Here is an 18,234-nt window from a genome sequence, read left to right as displayed (position 1 = left end):
AAAAACAGAAATGTCCTCTCGGTTCTGAGACGCTGTGGGCGTGTCCGCTTGAATGAAGACGCACCTTACAATTTTCACCTGTCACTCGAGCATATACCTACACATTTCTATATGTTTGAGCCGTGAAAATAGATTCTCTTCTAACAGCTAATCGAAAACCACAGTGCTGCCAATACGCCAATAAAAAAAAAACAGTACAGTATACACTATATTCATGCACCAAAAAACGAGATTGATTTGATAGACCACGATTTTAACATGGTTCAATTTCGTTTTGTAGGTGGATCCACAAAACCTGAGACAAAATCACATTGCAGCGCCAGTAGATGTAGCGCTAATCGCTTTGTACACAGGTAAGAGGCTTTTGGCCATGTCGCTCGTTAGCTACACGCCTAAGTAACTCATAATTTCACAGATTAACCGCTGATGTGAACCAAGGGCGGGGCAAGATGATTCTCGGCCCGGGCGCTAGGCTCCGTTTTCGCCACACCCCTAAAATCTGGAAAACTCAAGCGGTGTGAGACAATTTGATGTAATAACTCCACCAATGAGTACCACATACAATAGTTTTCAGACTTTGCGCAGATTGTCAGAGATGATCTTCAGTTGCATAATCCATTCGGAAACAAATCTCCAAATTAATTTTACAAGGTCACGATTTTAATGCTATCCTATTGTTCACGATTCCATTGACCTGCCAATGGTTATAGAACCCGATGTTTCTATTGAAACCATATTTCATAAAGAAGTGACATTGTTTCTTTTTTATCCATGCTAGCGATAATGAGCAAAAAGACAATTTGAAAATGGGAGCGCTATTGCTCATCTCCCTTTCTTCAGTACTGTTTTGCATATCTTTTTTTTAATGAAAGAATGATTTTTTTATTTTATTTATTATACTCATTATAATCAGTGAAGGGGAAGTTCAACTCACATGCTGCTATAAATGGAGCACTGGACATGTGTGGACATGAGACTAGATCACACACACATCTCTTACACTCCTTCAGAGCTGGGGGCGGGAGGAGGTCTGTGGTGCCTTGCTTACAGGCACCCGGACAGTCACCAGAATGCAGGTTAACATTTTTACAATTTTCACCCCTGCTATTCAACTCTGTTCACGAAATCTTGACTAAACAGCTATTGCTGCCCCTGTATCAATATCCATCCATCCATTTTCTTTTGCTGCTTATCCCCACGAGGGTCGCCGGAGCCTATCCCTAGTGGGAGGCAGGGTACACCCTGAATAGGTTGCCTGCCAATCGCAGGGCACATGGAGACACACCGAGGGGCAATTTGGAGCAGGGGTGTCAAACTCATTTTTCCCGCGGGCCACATTGTAGTTGCGGTTCCCTTCTGAGGGCTGTTATGATTGTGAAACATCCATCCATCCATTTCCTTAGCCACTTATCCTCACAAGGGTCGCAGGGAGTGCTGGGGCCTATCCCACCTGTCAACAGGCAGGAAAGGGGTACACCCTCAACTGGTTGCCAGCCAATCGCAGGGCACATAGACACAAACAGCCGCACTCACCATCACACCTCGGGGCAATTTAGAGTCTCCAATTAATGTCGGATGTTTTTGGGTTGTGGGAGGAAACCGGAGTGCACGGAGAAAAACCCACGCAGGCACGGGGAGAACATGCAAACTCCACACAGGCGGGGCTGGGATTGAACCCGGGACCTCAGAACTGTGAGGCCAACGCTTTACCAGGTGCGCCACCATGCCTCCGATTGTGAAACAATTAAAAAAAAAAATGTAATCGCCTAATTATCTTTACACTGATTTGGAAGCAGAAATCAAGATAAAGGGGTTTTTCGGCTATTGTTCACGTTTGGTAACACAAAAATGCTTGCAATATCACAAAGTTGTCATTTATGACATGGCAATTTGATATTTTATCAAAAATCCTCAAAGTTGACACACGATTTGCTTTCGCGGGCCACATAAACCATATGGTGCGCCAAATCTTGCCCCTGGGGCCTCGAGTTTGACACCTGTGATTTAAAGTGTCCAATTAACGTTGCATGTTTTTTGGGATGTGGGAGGAAACCGGAGTGCCCGGAGAAAACCCACCCAGGCACGGGGGGAACATGCAAACGGCACACAGGCGGGTCCCGGGATCGAACCCAGGTCCTCAGAACTGTGAGGCCAACGTTTCACCAGCCGAGCCACCGATAACCATACTAATATAAAAATTACTGTCAATGTGGTTCACCCAACATCCTTTATTATAACATCCTATCACGGGTGTAAGGAGGCCATCACTAATGAACGGGAGATTTTTCCTGTATCCGTCGGTCACACAAAGCCATTACTTAATCCTTCAGTTTTCATAACAATGACAAAATGCTCGGTTATACCAATTACGTAACTCTATATTTATATCTCTCGTGATTATAGTTTCAAGGGCAGAAAAAAAAAAAAAAAAGAAAAGTCTCGCATCTCCAGTTGGTAACCGTCACAGTCAGTCTATCAGTCAGCTACATGGCATAATTGGACTGATACGCGCTTTAATTGCCTTTTATGACGTTTTTAATCATGTGGAAAAGAGTCCCTTCTGGTTGGAGACACTTAAGCGAGCGGAAGCCGCAGTTCCGCCCGGCGTCTTCGCTAAAATGTACGCCGGGACGGGTTTGTTAATCTGCTTATGGCTGACCATTCATTATCCATTATCTATGCACGCAGGGTCGGCTTCCAGCACGGAGCAGGCGGGCAATCTCGCCGCCGCCGCCGCCTGGAGGGACTCTTCACATTAGGATTAAATATTGTTATCGTCATGTCGAGCAGCTCGCGCGTAATTAACGGGCGTGCGTTGAGGAAGCAAAGATACCCATGTTGACCGCTGACCTCGGCGGAGGAGTATCAGGGCAATGATTGGAAAGAAGAGGAAGATGGATCAGTTGTCAAGCGGTGTCGACGCATCGACATTTCTGCCTATATTCACCCATGTAATAAATGTCGAGCTCTAAAAAAAAAAAAAAAAAAAAAAAAAAGGATCGTTGCTCACTTCTTTCCTTGTTTGGTCACACCCACAACATTTTGGACCACGGCGCCAGCGTCGAAAAAAAGGGACTTTGGTGGTGGGAAACGATAAAACGACATACTGCGTGTATACACTTAAGGCATAATCATAATGAAGACGAAAACAATGACTGGTTTGTGGAGGGAGACGATGGTAAAAGTGGCCGCAAACTCATTTTGAAGCCACACCTGATGCAGATTTTCCTTCAAAGGTAAGTCAAAACAGGTTCTCTTGACATATCTTCAATATATAATATTTTTGACAATCAGCTCGTGACAAATTTGATCATAAGCATAAAGGTTTCCATTAGTAGAAACAGGATGCCAGCTAGCTAGCTAGCTAGCTTCAAGCCAAATTTAACGTCATTAGCCAACGTCAACGCATGGCGGTATTGCATCTCCATCAGTGGGAGAGTCGGGGCTAGAATTATTCTAATAGTATAAATAATAATATATAATTCTCTATCTGGTTGCGCACACGGTAGCTCAGCTGGTGAAGCGTTGGCCTCACAGTTCTGAGGTCCCGGGTTCAATCCCGGCCCCGCCCTGTGTGGAGTTTGCATGTTCTCCCCGTGCCTGCGTGGGTTTCCACCGGGTACTCCGGTTTCCTCCCACATCCCAAAAACATGCAACATTAATTTGGATGCTCTAAATTGCCCGTAGGTGTGATTGTGAGTGCAAATGTTTGTCTCTATGTGCCCTGCGATTGGCTGGCAACCAGTTCAGGGTGTGCCCCGCCTCCTGCCTGTTGACAGCTGTCGATAGGCTCCAGCACTCCCTGTGACCCTTGTGAGGATAAGCGGCTAAGAAATGGATGGATGGATGGATGGATGGATGGTTGGTTTATGAATTGCAGCACTCGATACCAATTTCCATTGCCTGTTAATTTGTTAAAAACTACAATAAAAACTTTTTGGATTTTCATCGACTCGATCTGGAATTATAGGTAGATGACATAAAAATGAGCAAAATGTGATGAAAGCTAATGAGCATTTTCGTACAGAAGGCTAAAACTGAGATACAAACCACAATGGGTGCCAAGAATCTTTACAAAATACACAAAACGTTATGGAATGAGTATCAAAAATTCCCACACGGAGACAAACGCAACAGCCTTGTTCTGTTCTGACATTATTCCCAACAATTTTTTTTTTTTACCTCATAATATGAAACTTTATCGTTATTCAATTCTTACTTTACCATGTCACAATTTGAAGTTTTTTCACATCATTTGAAAATGTTTGAATATAATGACTTTTTTTTCTTAACTGTTGTTTCAGCTTTTTCTCTGCCAATTTTTTAATGCAATACTGTAACAATCATGTAAAATGTTTATTTTAAGTAAGATTGCAACTATTTCATGTAGTACAATTTTATTTTTAAAAATAAAAATAATAAATAAATAGAAATAATTAAATTACTCATAAAAGAATAATCATTAAATCTGTTTAATCTTGTAATTTGACATCATTTTTGAAGAATATCCCCCCCCCCCAAAAAAAAATGTGCATGGTTTTAAAACTTTTTCGCTGATTCTTGTTATATGACGACTTAACTTTTGGAATATTCCGAATTTAATCTTTCAAAAATAAGAATATTGCAACTATTTGTCATAAGACATATTTCTTTGTCTTTATTTAGTTTTTTTTTTTTTTTCCCCTCATGACTTTTTTATGATAATATTGGGACTTTTTTCTGATTGAAAGTCCGACTTCATTATCTTATTTTACAGTCAGTAGAACCGAATCCTCCTTCGGGTGGTCAGTATTCAGTAGGGTTCATTTTTGGCAGTCAAGCTTCACAAGTTTTTAAGCCCGTCAAAATTGCGGTCGGGGTGTTGCTGTATCCTCCTCATTCAACAACAAAAGAAAAATGAATAAAATTGGCTTTTGCGAGCACGAAGACGCACGCGAATTTCTCGGGGTACGTGGTGTGCCGGTCCAGTCTTACCTGGGATCTCCTGGAGGGGAACGTGCGTGAAGATGAAGCCCCTGGCCGCACAAGCCTCCCTCACCTCGCTGCAGTTCCTCGCTTTCAATTCTGCTTTGGCTGCGATGCACAGCGCCAAAAAAGTGCAAGCGAGCGTCTCCAGTCTGAGCATTTTGCGCCTGCTTGGATATCTACGAGCTTCTCTGCTCTATCCTGTTAATTAAAAATAAAAATCAAATCAAATGAAAATCCAAGATCCACTGCCGCTTGGAGCTTTTTGTCAGCTTTTAATGCCCGAGAAGCCAAGCAAGCACGTGTCCCTGAGGTGAAAACGTCTTGAAAATGCAGCAAGTGGCGCTTAATTAAGAGCCCCCACCGTGCATTGCAGAAGAGATGCCGCGCACGGAGTTGTCACATGGATCCGGAGAAGAGACGCGCCCGGCCCGCACTCAACTTGTCTGAGCCCGGCGGCAGACGTATGAGAGCCCTCGGCGTGCTGCGTTCAAGTGCAACTGCTGAGACTGTGAGTGTGAGCGCGCAGCAGAGCTGCATCAGAAGCTGAGGCGATGCTAAGCGGCTCGCAAAATGCGGACTGGAGTCCGCTGCACACACACCAAGTACAGGAGGGGGAAATTACTTCAATGATAGAAACGTAGCGTTGGAGCAGCTGGTAAAGCGTTTGCCTCACAGTTCTGAAGACCCGGGTTCGATCCCGTTCCCGCCCTGTGTGGAGTTTGCATGTTCTCCCTGTGCCTGCGTGGGTTTCCTCCCACATCCCGAAAACATGCAACATTGATTGGACGCTCTAAATTGCCCCTCGGTGTGATTGTGAGTGCGCCTGTTTTGTCTCGATGTGCCCTGCGATTGGCTGGCGACCAGTTCAGGGTGTACCCCGCCTCTTGTCCGTTGACAGGTGGCATAGCCTCTAGCACTACCTGCGACCCTTGTGAGGATAAGCTGCAAAGAAAATGGATGAATATAAACGTAAGAAGACTTCACCTGAGTGTAACGTTTAATGCACGGAGACGAGCATTTCCGATATTGCTATATCTGCTCCACAAAGCAATTTGCATATGTCACCAATGACAAAAAGAGAAAAGAAAGGCTTTTTTGGGATGCCTGTTGTTCAGCATTCTTACTATATGATTATTTTTTTTTGTTTTGTTTTTAGAAACAGGCATGTGTCTTAATTATAGTGTGGATGTTGCCAATTGCATTTAGTTAAAAAAAAACACATTTCGAATAAAACCCTCCACAAAATACATCCATCCAGCCATTTTCTTAGCTGCTTATCCTCACAGGGGTCGCAGGGAGCGCTGGAGCCTATCCCGGCTGTCAACAGGCAGGAGGCGGTTTACACCCTGAACTGGTTGCCAGCCAATCGTAGGGCACCTCGAGACAAACAGCCGCACTCACAATCACACCTCGGGGCAATTTAAAGTGTTGAATTATCCATCCATCAATTTTCTTAGCCACAGCCACAAGTCTGACGCATTTGGCAAAAAACATAACGCAATATTATCTGCAATACGCGATAGAGAATCAACTTCAAACATGTTCTGTTTAGTTGCCGTTTTGGAAGCTTGTGGGACATGGCTAAGGGGGCGGATCTTAAGATCTACATCGGAAACGTCCAGGGCACATCGAGACAAACAGCTGCACTCACAATCACACCAAGGGGCAATTTACAGTGTCCAATTAATGCTGCAAGTTTTTGGGATGTGGGAGGAAACTGGAGTACCCGGAGGAAACCCACCCAGGCACGGGCCGGGATTGAACCCGGGACCTCATAACTGTGAGCCCTACGCTTTCCAGCTGAACCACCATGCTGCCCTCACAAAATACATCATAAGTAGAAATAAAAGCATTTTTATGAAGTCGACACACAACAGATCAGTGTTGGGAACAATACCGCCAAATTTAAATGAATAGAAAAATTGCCAAGAATGTAAAACGAGGTTACCAAAATAGAAAATATGGCGCTCCTTTTTTTTTTAAAAAAAAAAAAAAAAAAAAAAAAAAGCACGCGAGCTCCTTGCAAATGTCAGACACTGTTGCTGTGTCCGCTGAATGATTTGAAAAGCCCCCTCCCCCCTACGCTTGACTTTGACCTGCCACCTGTTCCTGCACTATGGAATTCCAATTGCAAGTCAGTGAATTTCCTCACTTTGTGCTGTGATTTTATGCCGCGATTTTTGTTTGTAAATATGACGCAGACACATGTGTCAATTCCATTTTCTTTCCGTGTTCCTCCAAGCAAGAAATCCGTTTAATGCAGTATCAAAGTGAATGAAATCAATGATGGAGAGGGTGTGATGAGGAGCGCAAGGCGAAAGCCTTCATGACATTATCGATCGGTAAGGCATCTCAATCCGAGCGGGTAGATCAGCAGTGGATTAACATGGCTGCCGCGCCGGCGTGAACGATTCCTCAAGGTGAGGGAAGCCACCGGGCGTTTTTCCCTCGATGATAAGTTTCAAGCGAAGGAACGCTAATGGAGACGATTTGTCACGCACACGAAATGGTGGCGAGGAGTAGCGGCGCGCTTCACGTGTGGCTTGTTTGTTTACCAAATATTGTTTGTCATGATCTGACGTCATGAGCAACGCTGACGTTTAAGTATGACAGTAAGCAAAAGGAGAATTTTCTCATGAATTTTTTATGACAATGTACAGTATACATTATGTTGCAAATGTATTAAAACGGATCCATCCATTGTAGCTATGATGTACTTTTTGGACCAGCCAGGACACATCAGAATTTTATTCCAGCACTAGAATTTCTGCTATTTGTGCCTCCCTAACTTTGCAGCAGATAGATGCCGTTTGTTAGCCTTTAGCATTCACATGCTGGACTTCTAGTGCTTGTTTGCGGACTAGTAACTTTTAAAATTGTTTAATATAATAATGCTATAAATGCTTAGAGGTAACTCATTTCAATTTTAGTGCCAATTCAGATCATCTCGCCAAATCACAACACACTTCTCAAAAAATTCATATGAATATTGACAGATTACGTCACGCACCTCCGGTGCGGGGCTGGACCCAAATGCAGGACCCCAAGATGAGGACATGATGTTAGGCGTAGTTTTATTCAAAGCTTTCATGAGTCGAGAACAAAAGTACACACCGTATGTCACAAAAGCTCCCATGTGAGGCTGGACCCAAACGCAGGAATCCGAGATGAGGGCATGATGTTATGAGTGGTTTATTCAAGGAAAACGGTCATACACGGTGTAAGCTGTCCTAGAAGCCAACAGTACAGAAACGCTAAACAAAGGCAGGATCCAAAAACGTGACGCGAGGTCTGATGATTAGGAGAAAAAGTATGAACTAGGACTTAACTATGGAACATAGACTAAGACAGGACTAAACTGAGCTGGCACAGAAACACCGTGATGAGGATCGCGCAACACTACACTATTTTAAGTAGCTGCTGTGGCTGTTTTTTTTTGGTTTTTAACCAGCCCTGTTTGTGCCACCGTGTTGTTGCTATGTTAATCTAAGATAAGCTAAGATGATAAAAGTTTGAAAACTCTGTGTACCGTCTTTGTAAATATCTCGCGTTTCAATGTGGGCACTTGCATCTTTTGCACAGGTGCGGCTTATGTATGGTATTTCCTTTACAAATGTACTGGGTGAGGCTTATAAACAGGTGCGCTCTGCAGGCCGGAAATTACGGTAAATTTTTTGTATAAAATTGGTAGAAATCCTGCTCAATGAGCACTCTTACAACAAACTGCCAAATATACAAATGCTGAGAGACAAGCGTGCTGTCTTATAAAATACTTTAAAGCTTGCTTAATGGTAAAATTGAGTCTAAAATTCTACACATTTTGCTGACAGGGGATTATTATTTTCTGACTAATATGTCTAATATGTATAAATATGTCCCAAAATTGTCACAAATGCTGCAAGACAAGCGGGACTGCATGAATGCTGAGATCATTTTGATGCACACTGAGGCTATGTGTTGTTAAAACACAAATGTCTTATTTTATCATTTAAGCCTTTATTGTTAAGAATTGTTGAACGTGTTTATGACCAATGTCTGCTGTTGTTTGAATTCACCACAGCATCCTAAAACTAAAATCTAATTTCATATCTGGAGCTGGAGACTGGAAGCAAAACAAGTTTTCCTGACTGCAACTTTAATTATTTGCTCTGGGATTTGTGTCTTTTGTTGTCATTCCTTCAGCTTGTGCTACACCCCCCCCCCATCCCCCCCAAAAAAGGTAGAAAAATAATGGCAAACAAAAACAAAAAGCAGCCTTTGTGGTCGCTGCAGTGTAATTTTGCATCAGTCAACAGGAACCGTGTCAGCTGCCAGTGCACGGATATTGTTCCAGAAATCTTTTTTGGCCCGACAATGAGACGTGGCGGTTGGTACGACCCAAAAATAATTATTGTACAAGTTGATTTTTTTTTTTTTTTTTGTGCGCTATTATTCTCCGGATGAAAAGCAAACTGCCTGAGGGGGCTGTTATTTGCATATTTATTTGTCAAACACGCGGGTTTTTAAAGACATCTAAATGAAGGCTTTTTTTTGTGCCCTGCAGTTGGCGATTAGAATTGTTTAAATTAGACACGGGAAATAAATCTCTGAAGTGGCATTAATTGTTGTGATTATTAATAATAAAAGCAGGGGCTGCCAAATCGAGTCTTTTCTCACTACGGGACATCACCAATGTGGGAAATAGAATTTTTCTGTCAGCTTCTTTTTGTTCATTTTTTTTGATCCGATTTCTCTGGCATTGAAGATGTTTCCTGGGATGGAGTGTGCGCCGTGTTTTTTTTTTTTTTTTTTTTTTTTTTTAATCTCGGGGTGAGCGTGTCCCCGGTCTGGCTGCTCACCAAATTTGCATGTGCGTCGCGTAAAGATGGAAGATCTGGCCGTGCACCGAAGCGAACTCTTAATCCCTTCTCCGCGGAAGCCGCCTCTGTGTCGCAGTCGGAGCACGGCGGCTCGACGCACGGCGGGGAGAAATGATAAAGCGGTACCGGCTCCAGCGGCGCTAAATGAGTAAAACTAGGCTATATTGACAGCCTAGTTGGGGGGGGGGGGGGGGTCGTACCTCATTCCTGAGCTCAGAGCCGGACACCTCGGCGATATTTCTAGCAGAGGGAGGATCACGGAGGGTTTTTATGAAAGCGCCTGCACGCGGCTTTTTAAATTGCTATTGCCTGGACCTCCACCTGAGCCCACTTTGCTCCCCCCGCCGCACGTCACGCAGTCTGCTCTCTCTAAATGATATGTGAATGACTTTTCATACTGTGATGACACTGATTCCAAACAGCGGCGTATTAAGTCTTTTGAGGACTTCAGCCTCCACATCTGTATGCTGCACTGGCGAAGGTTGGATTTTCACCTCGACACAAGGGCCTCTATTTTCACCACTAGTAGAGCTCTGAAATTGGACCAGCGCATCTGAAAGAAGGGCTGTTTGCGCTGTGGTGGGTGTGGTCACAGCTGACTTTGATCCTGTCCAATCAAAGCGGCTTCTCTCATTCCCTCTAAACACGGCACGCGAGAATTGCACTGATTTGAAGGAGTCTGAACGTCAAGACGTGCAAAGTTGAAATGGAATCAGAACCACGTCTTGATTTAGAGGAGATCACAAATATCTGTGCCATGAAGTGGGCACATGTATATTACATCCATCCATTTTTTGAGCCGCTTATGCCCACGAAGGTTGCAGAATTCTGGAGCCAATCCCAGGTGTCATTGGGCAAGAGGCGGGGTATACCCTGAACTGTTTGCCAGCCAATTGCAGGACACTTTGAGACAAACAGCCGCTCTCACAATCACACCTTGGGGCAATTTAGAGTGTCCAATTAATGTTGCGTGTTTTTGGGATGTGGGAGGAAACCGGAGTAGCCGGAGGAAACCCACGCAGGCATAGGGAGAAGATGCAAACTCCACACAGCCGGCGCCGGGATTGAACCGGGGACCTCAGAACTGTGGTGCCACCGCTTTACCATCTGAGACACCGTGCCGCCATGTATAGTACATGATAAATGTTTTGAAAGAGAAAAAAATGAACGAACGAACTGATCATAAAACCTCGTCTTGTCTCATCTTCATTTTTTTGCTTCAAAAGCCCCATAAACTCTGCCTAGCAACAAGTGATCAGAAAATTATATTCAAATTAACCCTCACCTAATCTACAACACGTATTTTATTGATGTTGATAAATGAAATATACTCTAATTTGATCACACTCAGGCTAATGATCATAAAACTCTTAAAAAAAAAAAGATACGTAGCGCAGAAGATGAACTGTAATGTTTCTTTAAAAAGGCGCCTCGAATAATATTAAAGCCATACATTTGTTTTAATGATTCATTTCCAATTCTATGTTTCCCATTCCATCGTTATGACTCTTTTTAATGAAAGTGCCCGAAACGAGATGCTTTAATTAAAGCAGATTAAACGGGATTTGTTTACAGGCTCATTTGCTTCTATAGGCGACACTAATTATCTCTTCTTGCGCAGTCTGAAAGGGGTCACTTCAGCACAACGAGATTAACACGGAAAGTCAGATTTTTGCGTTTAGAACTTCATTATGCTCTGGAAAGAAATGAAAGCGTCGTGAAAATGTGGTGCTGCTTTTATAATGGTAACCAGATCAAGGATGAATTGTATCCATCCGGGTTTCAGACTCTTTTGAAAACCGATGAAAAGCACTTCAAGCATTGAGCGTTGGCGAGAAGGAATTCAAAACGTCACGTCTGCTCATCTCTTCTACTAAATCCTGCTCAAACTAAAACAAAAGTCCAAATTCAAAATGGTATATTTTCTCTGATCGTGGCTTCTGCTGCAATGATGATCTTAAGCTCCGCCCCCTTACCCATGTCCGACGAGCTTTCAAAATGGCGACTGAACAGAACATGTTTGAAGTCGATTCTCTATCGCGTATTTCAGATAATGTTGGAGTATGTTTTTTGCCAAATGCGTCAGACTTATCCAAGAGAGTTCTGCAGCGAGGTCTCAACTATTTCACGCAAGGATATCTACACGGAATTAAAGTTTTGGACGGAGCGGGACGCAATGTCAGAGTTACGGCGAAACGTTGGTGATCGATGCAAAAAAAAGTTTGACGAAACACAAACTTCATATTGAAATCCAACAGGATCAAATAGTGGAATCGTACTGTGCAGGTAAAGCAGGGTGAGTACTTTTTACTTGGAAAGATAACGAGTAATATCATTGTAGTCTTTAGAAGTGAGTTTGGTTCGATTTTCTACAAGTGCATTTAAACAATGGTAATTAACTCAGTTAGTACCGTAGTCACCAGATGAAAAAGTTTGACTTGGCTACTGGAACCCAGTGCTCTGTCTTAAAAGTCCAATGTGATACAAATAGGAAAATAGACATTTCTCTTCCATCACATCACAAATTTACATATCCCTAACCGGACTCTTTGACATAAAACATGACGGAATTCATTCAGCAGGCCAGTGATATGCTAACAAAGTGAAAGTTGTTCTCCTGCAATGTATAAAGCACTGCTAATAATTCAATCAAACTCAGAGAAGATACTTCTCCCTCACTTACCTTCGAAGATACAGCCTTGTGTTTGTTGATCTTGTCCACATTTAGTTGTACGTTCGCTCTTCCGCGAGCCTTAATCCATCGTAGACACTTCGTAAACTGTGTTTTAGACTTTGGAAAATGCATCAAGCAGGCTCCTCGTAACCTAGCAGGATATCTTTCATCAGAATTGCATGTTCCCCAAGTGCATCTGACGGCCATTTTCTTTGTAACATTAACTTTTACAAGCGCACGCTATTGACAACCAGTATTGCTTGTGGGACAACATGGCAGCAGGGGCGTGTCAAGACAGGGGCTAAGACAATGTGGCTATCTGATTGGTTATTCTTGTACGAGTGATTGACAGGTCAGAAAGGCCTATTCTATGACAACATTTGCGGCTCAAACAATTGAGCCTTTTGGGGTGGCTCCTTTTATACCCAGCCAATCAAAGTTACGCTTTCTTAGTCACGTGACATCACATACTAAGAAAGCGTAACGGAAATTGGCTGGCTGTTTGGTTTTGACCTGAAGTAACCCTGTCTGGTGGTACAGAAGGCGAATTTTAGACGGAGAATTGTAGCCAGTTGCATTGTTAACATTCAAAAGTTACATTGAAATACAACAATTGAAAATGTGATCACTATACATTTTGAATTCAAATCCTGTTTTCTGTGGCATTTCAAATTCAAATCCTGGTGGCACAGATTTACTTCCATATACTTGCCCGTCTTTAGCTTCCCCTGTCCAAGCCAGAAACTTTGCATTGAGAAAAAAACCCAAAACAAAACTGTAAAGTTCATCAGTTTGAAGATAAATATCTCATCTTTGTAGCGTATTCAATTGAATGCAGCAAATCATTGTATTCTGTTTTTATGTGTTTTACACAATTGAGGTTTATAGTTTCATAATTGCTCCATTTTGACCTCCGTGCCACCGAGCTGCGTAATTAACACAAGCATGAACGTCGGGGAGAAGCGTCGCGAGTTCTCCTGGGTCCCGCGGCGAGCAAACGCCTCAACATAATGTCGTCACTCGCGCTTCATCGCATCACCCGTTGATTGTGTTGCAAACAAACACGTCCGTGGGGCTGACAGTGAGGAATGAAACAGTTGCAGCGTGAGCGCCAATCAACGCTGACACTAAGCAAACACAGAAAACAAGAAAACGACATTTCTCCTTCATAAATCGTCACAACTTAAGCCCTTAAGAATACGGTATTTGTGCGACGCTCTTCAAAGCACGTTTTCTCCTGTACAAATCAAGCTCTGTATGACCTCCCCTCCCGTTGGGTGGGGGTGGGGTGGGGGTGGGGGGGGGTCTGTAATTAGCACGGCCCCACCGTCGGATTGAAGTCCGACGTCAGCGTGGACCGCGGCGAGCAGAACGGAGCTCCAAATGCATGCGGGCAGCAAGGACTAAGCAATCAAGCGCATGCAGACTGACAGCTAAAGGTAAGCCTGGCGCCAATAGAGCGGAACGGCCCAGATGGATCCGACCGTCTTCTATTCGGCCTCGTATGCTGATGATGTTGAAAATTACAAGCTAGGTGTCAGCGACGTTTAGCAAACAATTTATTAGCTACACCCCCTTTAATGTCAATAAAATAGCTATGCACAAGCACAGATGCTAATGTTGCATTCTCACAGGTGTTCATTTCAGAATATGTTTATTTTGCTCGTACTTTGGAGCGCTATCGAACTTAATTACATCATAAATGACGTATTTGTGTGGGAGTAATTGTTTTCACGATCTGTGTTATTGTTGTTTGGATTATAATTACTTATTAGTAGGTTTTGTTTTCTTGTGACTCAGGTTGTTGTCTTACTCGTCGGGATGTCGATTCCACGTGATTGCCAGCCGTGCCCCCTTGAGTCCACCAATCAGCTTCCTCTAAATCATTCTGATCTTGTCCACGTATACCTCGTCGGCTCATCAATGTGTTTATTTCACCTACCCCGAGTCCGTATTAGTGAGTCTTGTGTTTCTTCATGGTTACAAAGGCGATGTTCTGTTCAGAGCTGTGGGAACTAGAGAGGAATAAAGTTGATGAGCCACACAACGAAGTTATGGGAAAGAGTAGTGGAGGCTAGACCAAGGACAGGAGTAAGTATCTGCGAGCAACAGTATGGTTTCCTGCCTTAAAAGAGTACCACAGATGCAGTATTTGCCTTGAGGAAGCTAGCGGAAAATTACAGAGAAGGTCAGAAGGAGCTACATTGTGTCTTTGTCTATCTAGAGAAAGCCTATGACAGAGTATCAAGACAGGAACTGAGGTACTGCATGCGAAGGTCTGGTGTAGCAGAGAAAAATGTTGGAATACTTTAGGACATGTATGATGGCAGCAGAACAGTAACAAGGTGTGCTGTAGGTGTGACAGAAGAATTTAATTTGGAGGTGGGACTGCATCTGGGATCCGCTCTGAGCCCCTTCCTGTTTGCTGTGGTAATGGATAGGCTGACAGATGAGGTTAGACTGGAATCCCCTTGGACCATGATGTACGCAGATGATATTGTGATATGCAGTGAAACCAGGGAGCATGCAGAGGAACAATTAGAAAGATGGAGACATGCACTAGAAAGGAGTGAAATGACGATTAGCTGAAGTAAAACAGAATATATGTGCGTGAATGAGAGGGTCGGAGGAGGAAGAATGAAGCTCCAGGGAGAAGAGATAGTGAGGGTGGATGACTTCAAATACTTGGGGTCAACAATCCAGAGCATTGGTGAGTGTGGTAAGGAAGTGAAGAAACGGGTCCAAGCAGGTTGGAACAGCTGGCGGAAGGTGACTGGTGTTCTATGTGACAGAAGAGTCTCCGCTAGGACGAAGGGCAAAGTTTATAAAACAGTGGTGAGGCCGGCCATGATGTACGGATTAGAGACGGCGGCACTGAAGAAACAACAGGAAGCAGAACTGGAGGTGGCAGAAATGAAGATGTTGAGGTTCAGGTTGGATACGATTGGAAATGAGCTCATTAGAGGGACAGCCAAAGTTGGATGTTTTGGAGACAAGGTTCGAGAGAGCAGACTTTTTGGACATGTCCAGAAGCAAGAGAGTGAGTATCTTGGTAGAAGGGTGCTGAGGATGGAGCTGCCATGCTAAAGAGCAAGAGAAAGACCAAAGAGAAGGTTGATGGATGTTGTGAGGGAGGACATGAAGACTTTGGGTGTTAGAGAGGAAGATGCACAAGATGGGATTAGATGGAAAAAGATGACACGCTGTGGCGACCCCTATCGGGACAAGCCGAAAGGAAAAGGGGAAGACGTTTCTACATGGTTCTTTGTTACTTAGAGTCTTGATTTATTTAGATTTTTCCATGATTGTTTTATTGTCTTTTTTTTCTTACGTGGATATTGCGAAAATAGGACTTAGTGTTGCCAATGTGCAATGTTCCATTTCAGCCTTAGCGTTTTTGTCATCATAATAAACACATCTGTGAAAAGAAAATGGAGAAATGCATCCTGTGCGCACACACCGGTGCAGTGCTACCTTGAGGTTATAGGAATATGTCATCTTTGGAGCGCTACTAAGGAAGCGTGCGCCCGTCTTAGCCTCCACCAAGCCATTAAGTGTAATGAAGGTGTCCACTTAATGAGGCGAAGCTTCTATATAGAAGCTCCTTGCTAATGGAGTGAATAGTCTTGATGGGACTCAGCCAAAAGGTGCGATATTTGGAGTAAATGGCCAACTCTAGTACCTAAGTAGGGCTGTTAGCATTCCTGTTGAAAGGATTCAAATGCTCTACATATCTTTTTTTCCTGGAGTTTAATTTTGAAACTAACTTTCTTGTAATGTTTGTACTGCGCTTCAATAATATTACAATTTTGCTCATGAATTATGACTTTAATCTCATAAGGCTCTGTCAAAATGTGTTTTTTTTTTTAATTAAGTACAGTTAAAGGAACACTTTCCCATGTAGCATAATATTCCACCTATATCAAATCACAACTTGTATTCATTGAATGTCACTATTATAAAATGACTAATCTCGTAAAATAACCATTTTCCGTCAGTTGTGAATTATTGGTTTAAAGGGCCACTGTCATGAAATGCATGATTATTAGTATGTTATTAATGAAAAAAAAAACGAAAGCTGGTTTGGACCCATCTGTTTTTTCCCCCCACCACAAAACATGATTTTGACGTATATGGCTTTTTGCAACTCCCGCCATGAAAATCCTTTCTCTCTCTCTCTCTCTCTCTCTCTCTCTCTCTCTCGAGGGATTTGTTTTCGAGAAGAAGCAGGAAGTGACGTAGATGGCGGGACCGCCCTCAAGTGGACTCGTTTGTTTCTATTAGTTTTACCTGCTGGAAGGTAGCTTGTTGTTCCTTCGTGTTAGCCAAAATGCCGGCTTGTCGTATTGCTGGATATTCCTCGGACACTGGGGAGGATGGATTCATTCTTCATACTTATTGCCTTCCATTGAATAATGCCTTTTTTTCCTCATGAATGCTGACTTTATAGATTTCATATTTATATTTCAACTCGATTGTCAAAATGGAGTGGCTTTATCGTACACAGTATATTGCAACTTTTCTCTCATAAAATGTTTTCTGCTGGATCTGGCCCCCGGGCCTTGAGTTTGACACCTGTGCTCTAATACTTCACAGTGGCACACGCTGCTTAACATGAATTATACTATATTACAGATACTATATACTTATCATACGTAATGTTTGGGAAGTATAGTTAGAAAAAGCCTCCGCATTCACTTTGAGTGACCTTAACTGTGAGTGTGGCGGCGCTTCGAAAATATAGATATTAAAAGACCGAGCCATTAAATCAGCCATTTGTTCATCGACTGTAATAGAAAAAAGCCGCAAGTCCTTGGAGACGAAATGGACATTTGCACGAGTGCAGTAAAAAGAACGTTAATGCGACGTGGACCAGCTGGTTGAAGGATGTTACGTGCCGCTTCTTATCTCGCGTAATCTCACGCCGGAGATGCCATTAATGAGTCCAATGAGACGGACGCCGTTACTGTATTTTATCTCAATAAGTGGGGAAAATTCAAGCGGGGTGTAGCGATGAATTACGATTATTCCCGCCTGGTGGAATGAAATACATCCTCGGCGCCTAACTTTGCTCAAATATCCAAAGCGTGGTTGATTTCATGATTGATTTTGTTCCTTTGACGGCTGTCTTATTTGTTTCAATTACAAGTAATCTGTCAATTGCGGATGCAATTTAGTTGCCGCGGGAGACGAATGCGTCACGAGAGATCATCAGCCGCGTCCCGGGGAAATCGTCCAATTCCACCCGACGTGTCTGAAAAGGATTCTTTAATAATTAGAAATATGTCTTTGTTTATCTAGTCATGTCACTGGAGTGACAGGTGGAACAAATAAATGCTTACTAACAGATGGCATGAGGTGCAATAAACATGTTTATCCATCTTTTGCCATTTTCACAACGGAATAAGTCATAATTCCTACTAGTAAGTCGCTTTTGTGTTTGATTAAACAAGCTTAATTGTCAGTTTGTGAGGAAATTGAGACGAGCTCACCTTTATTTCTGAATGACTTTTGATTTTTTTTTTTTTTTCATGTGTGCTGAGATTTTTCAAAAGCCAAATGGGTTTCTCGGTTCAATAATGGTGGGGGGAAATGGTACAATATAACTGATTTGCTTTATGATCGAAATTAGATTTTATTCCGAAGTACGTGTGCCTCCAAAGGCAAAGTGCAAACAAAAACAAATCACTGCAACACAGAAAACTCAAAAGTCTACGGTAATTTCCGGCCTAC

At 42.9% G+C, this 18,234-nt stretch overlaps 1 protein-coding gene across 2 annotated transcripts in view; it reads right to left on the bottom strand.

Annotated features, from left to right (window-relative positions):
- The window catches only part of LOC133511827 (glypican-6-like), a 103,828-nt gene that overhangs the window by 84,354 nt on the left and 1,240 nt on the right, over positions 1–18,234 (bottom strand). For both annotated transcript variants that reach the window (XM_061840795.1, XM_061840796.1), the window contains exons 2-3: positions 12,511–12,652; positions 4,975–5,166 (exon numbers count right to left, since the gene is read on the bottom strand). In XM_061840795.1, the coding sequence (XP_061696779.1) occupies positions 4,975–5,125 (151 nt within the window). In that variant the 5' untranslated portion in view covers positions 5,126–5,166; positions 12,511–12,652. The remainder of the gene's footprint in view (positions 1–4,974; positions 5,167–12,510; positions 12,653–18,234) is intronic.

The sequence above is a fragment of the Syngnathoides biaculeatus genome, chromosome 14 (assembly GCF_019802595.1).
Source record: "Syngnathoides biaculeatus isolate LvHL_M chromosome 14, ASM1980259v1, whole genome shotgun sequence".
NCBI classification, from domain to species: Eukaryota; Metazoa; Chordata; class Actinopteri; order Syngnathiformes; family Syngnathidae; genus Syngnathoides; species Syngnathoides biaculeatus.
Note: the sequence above shows the minus strand (reverse complement) of the source record. Positions and strands in the feature narration are given on the sequence as shown.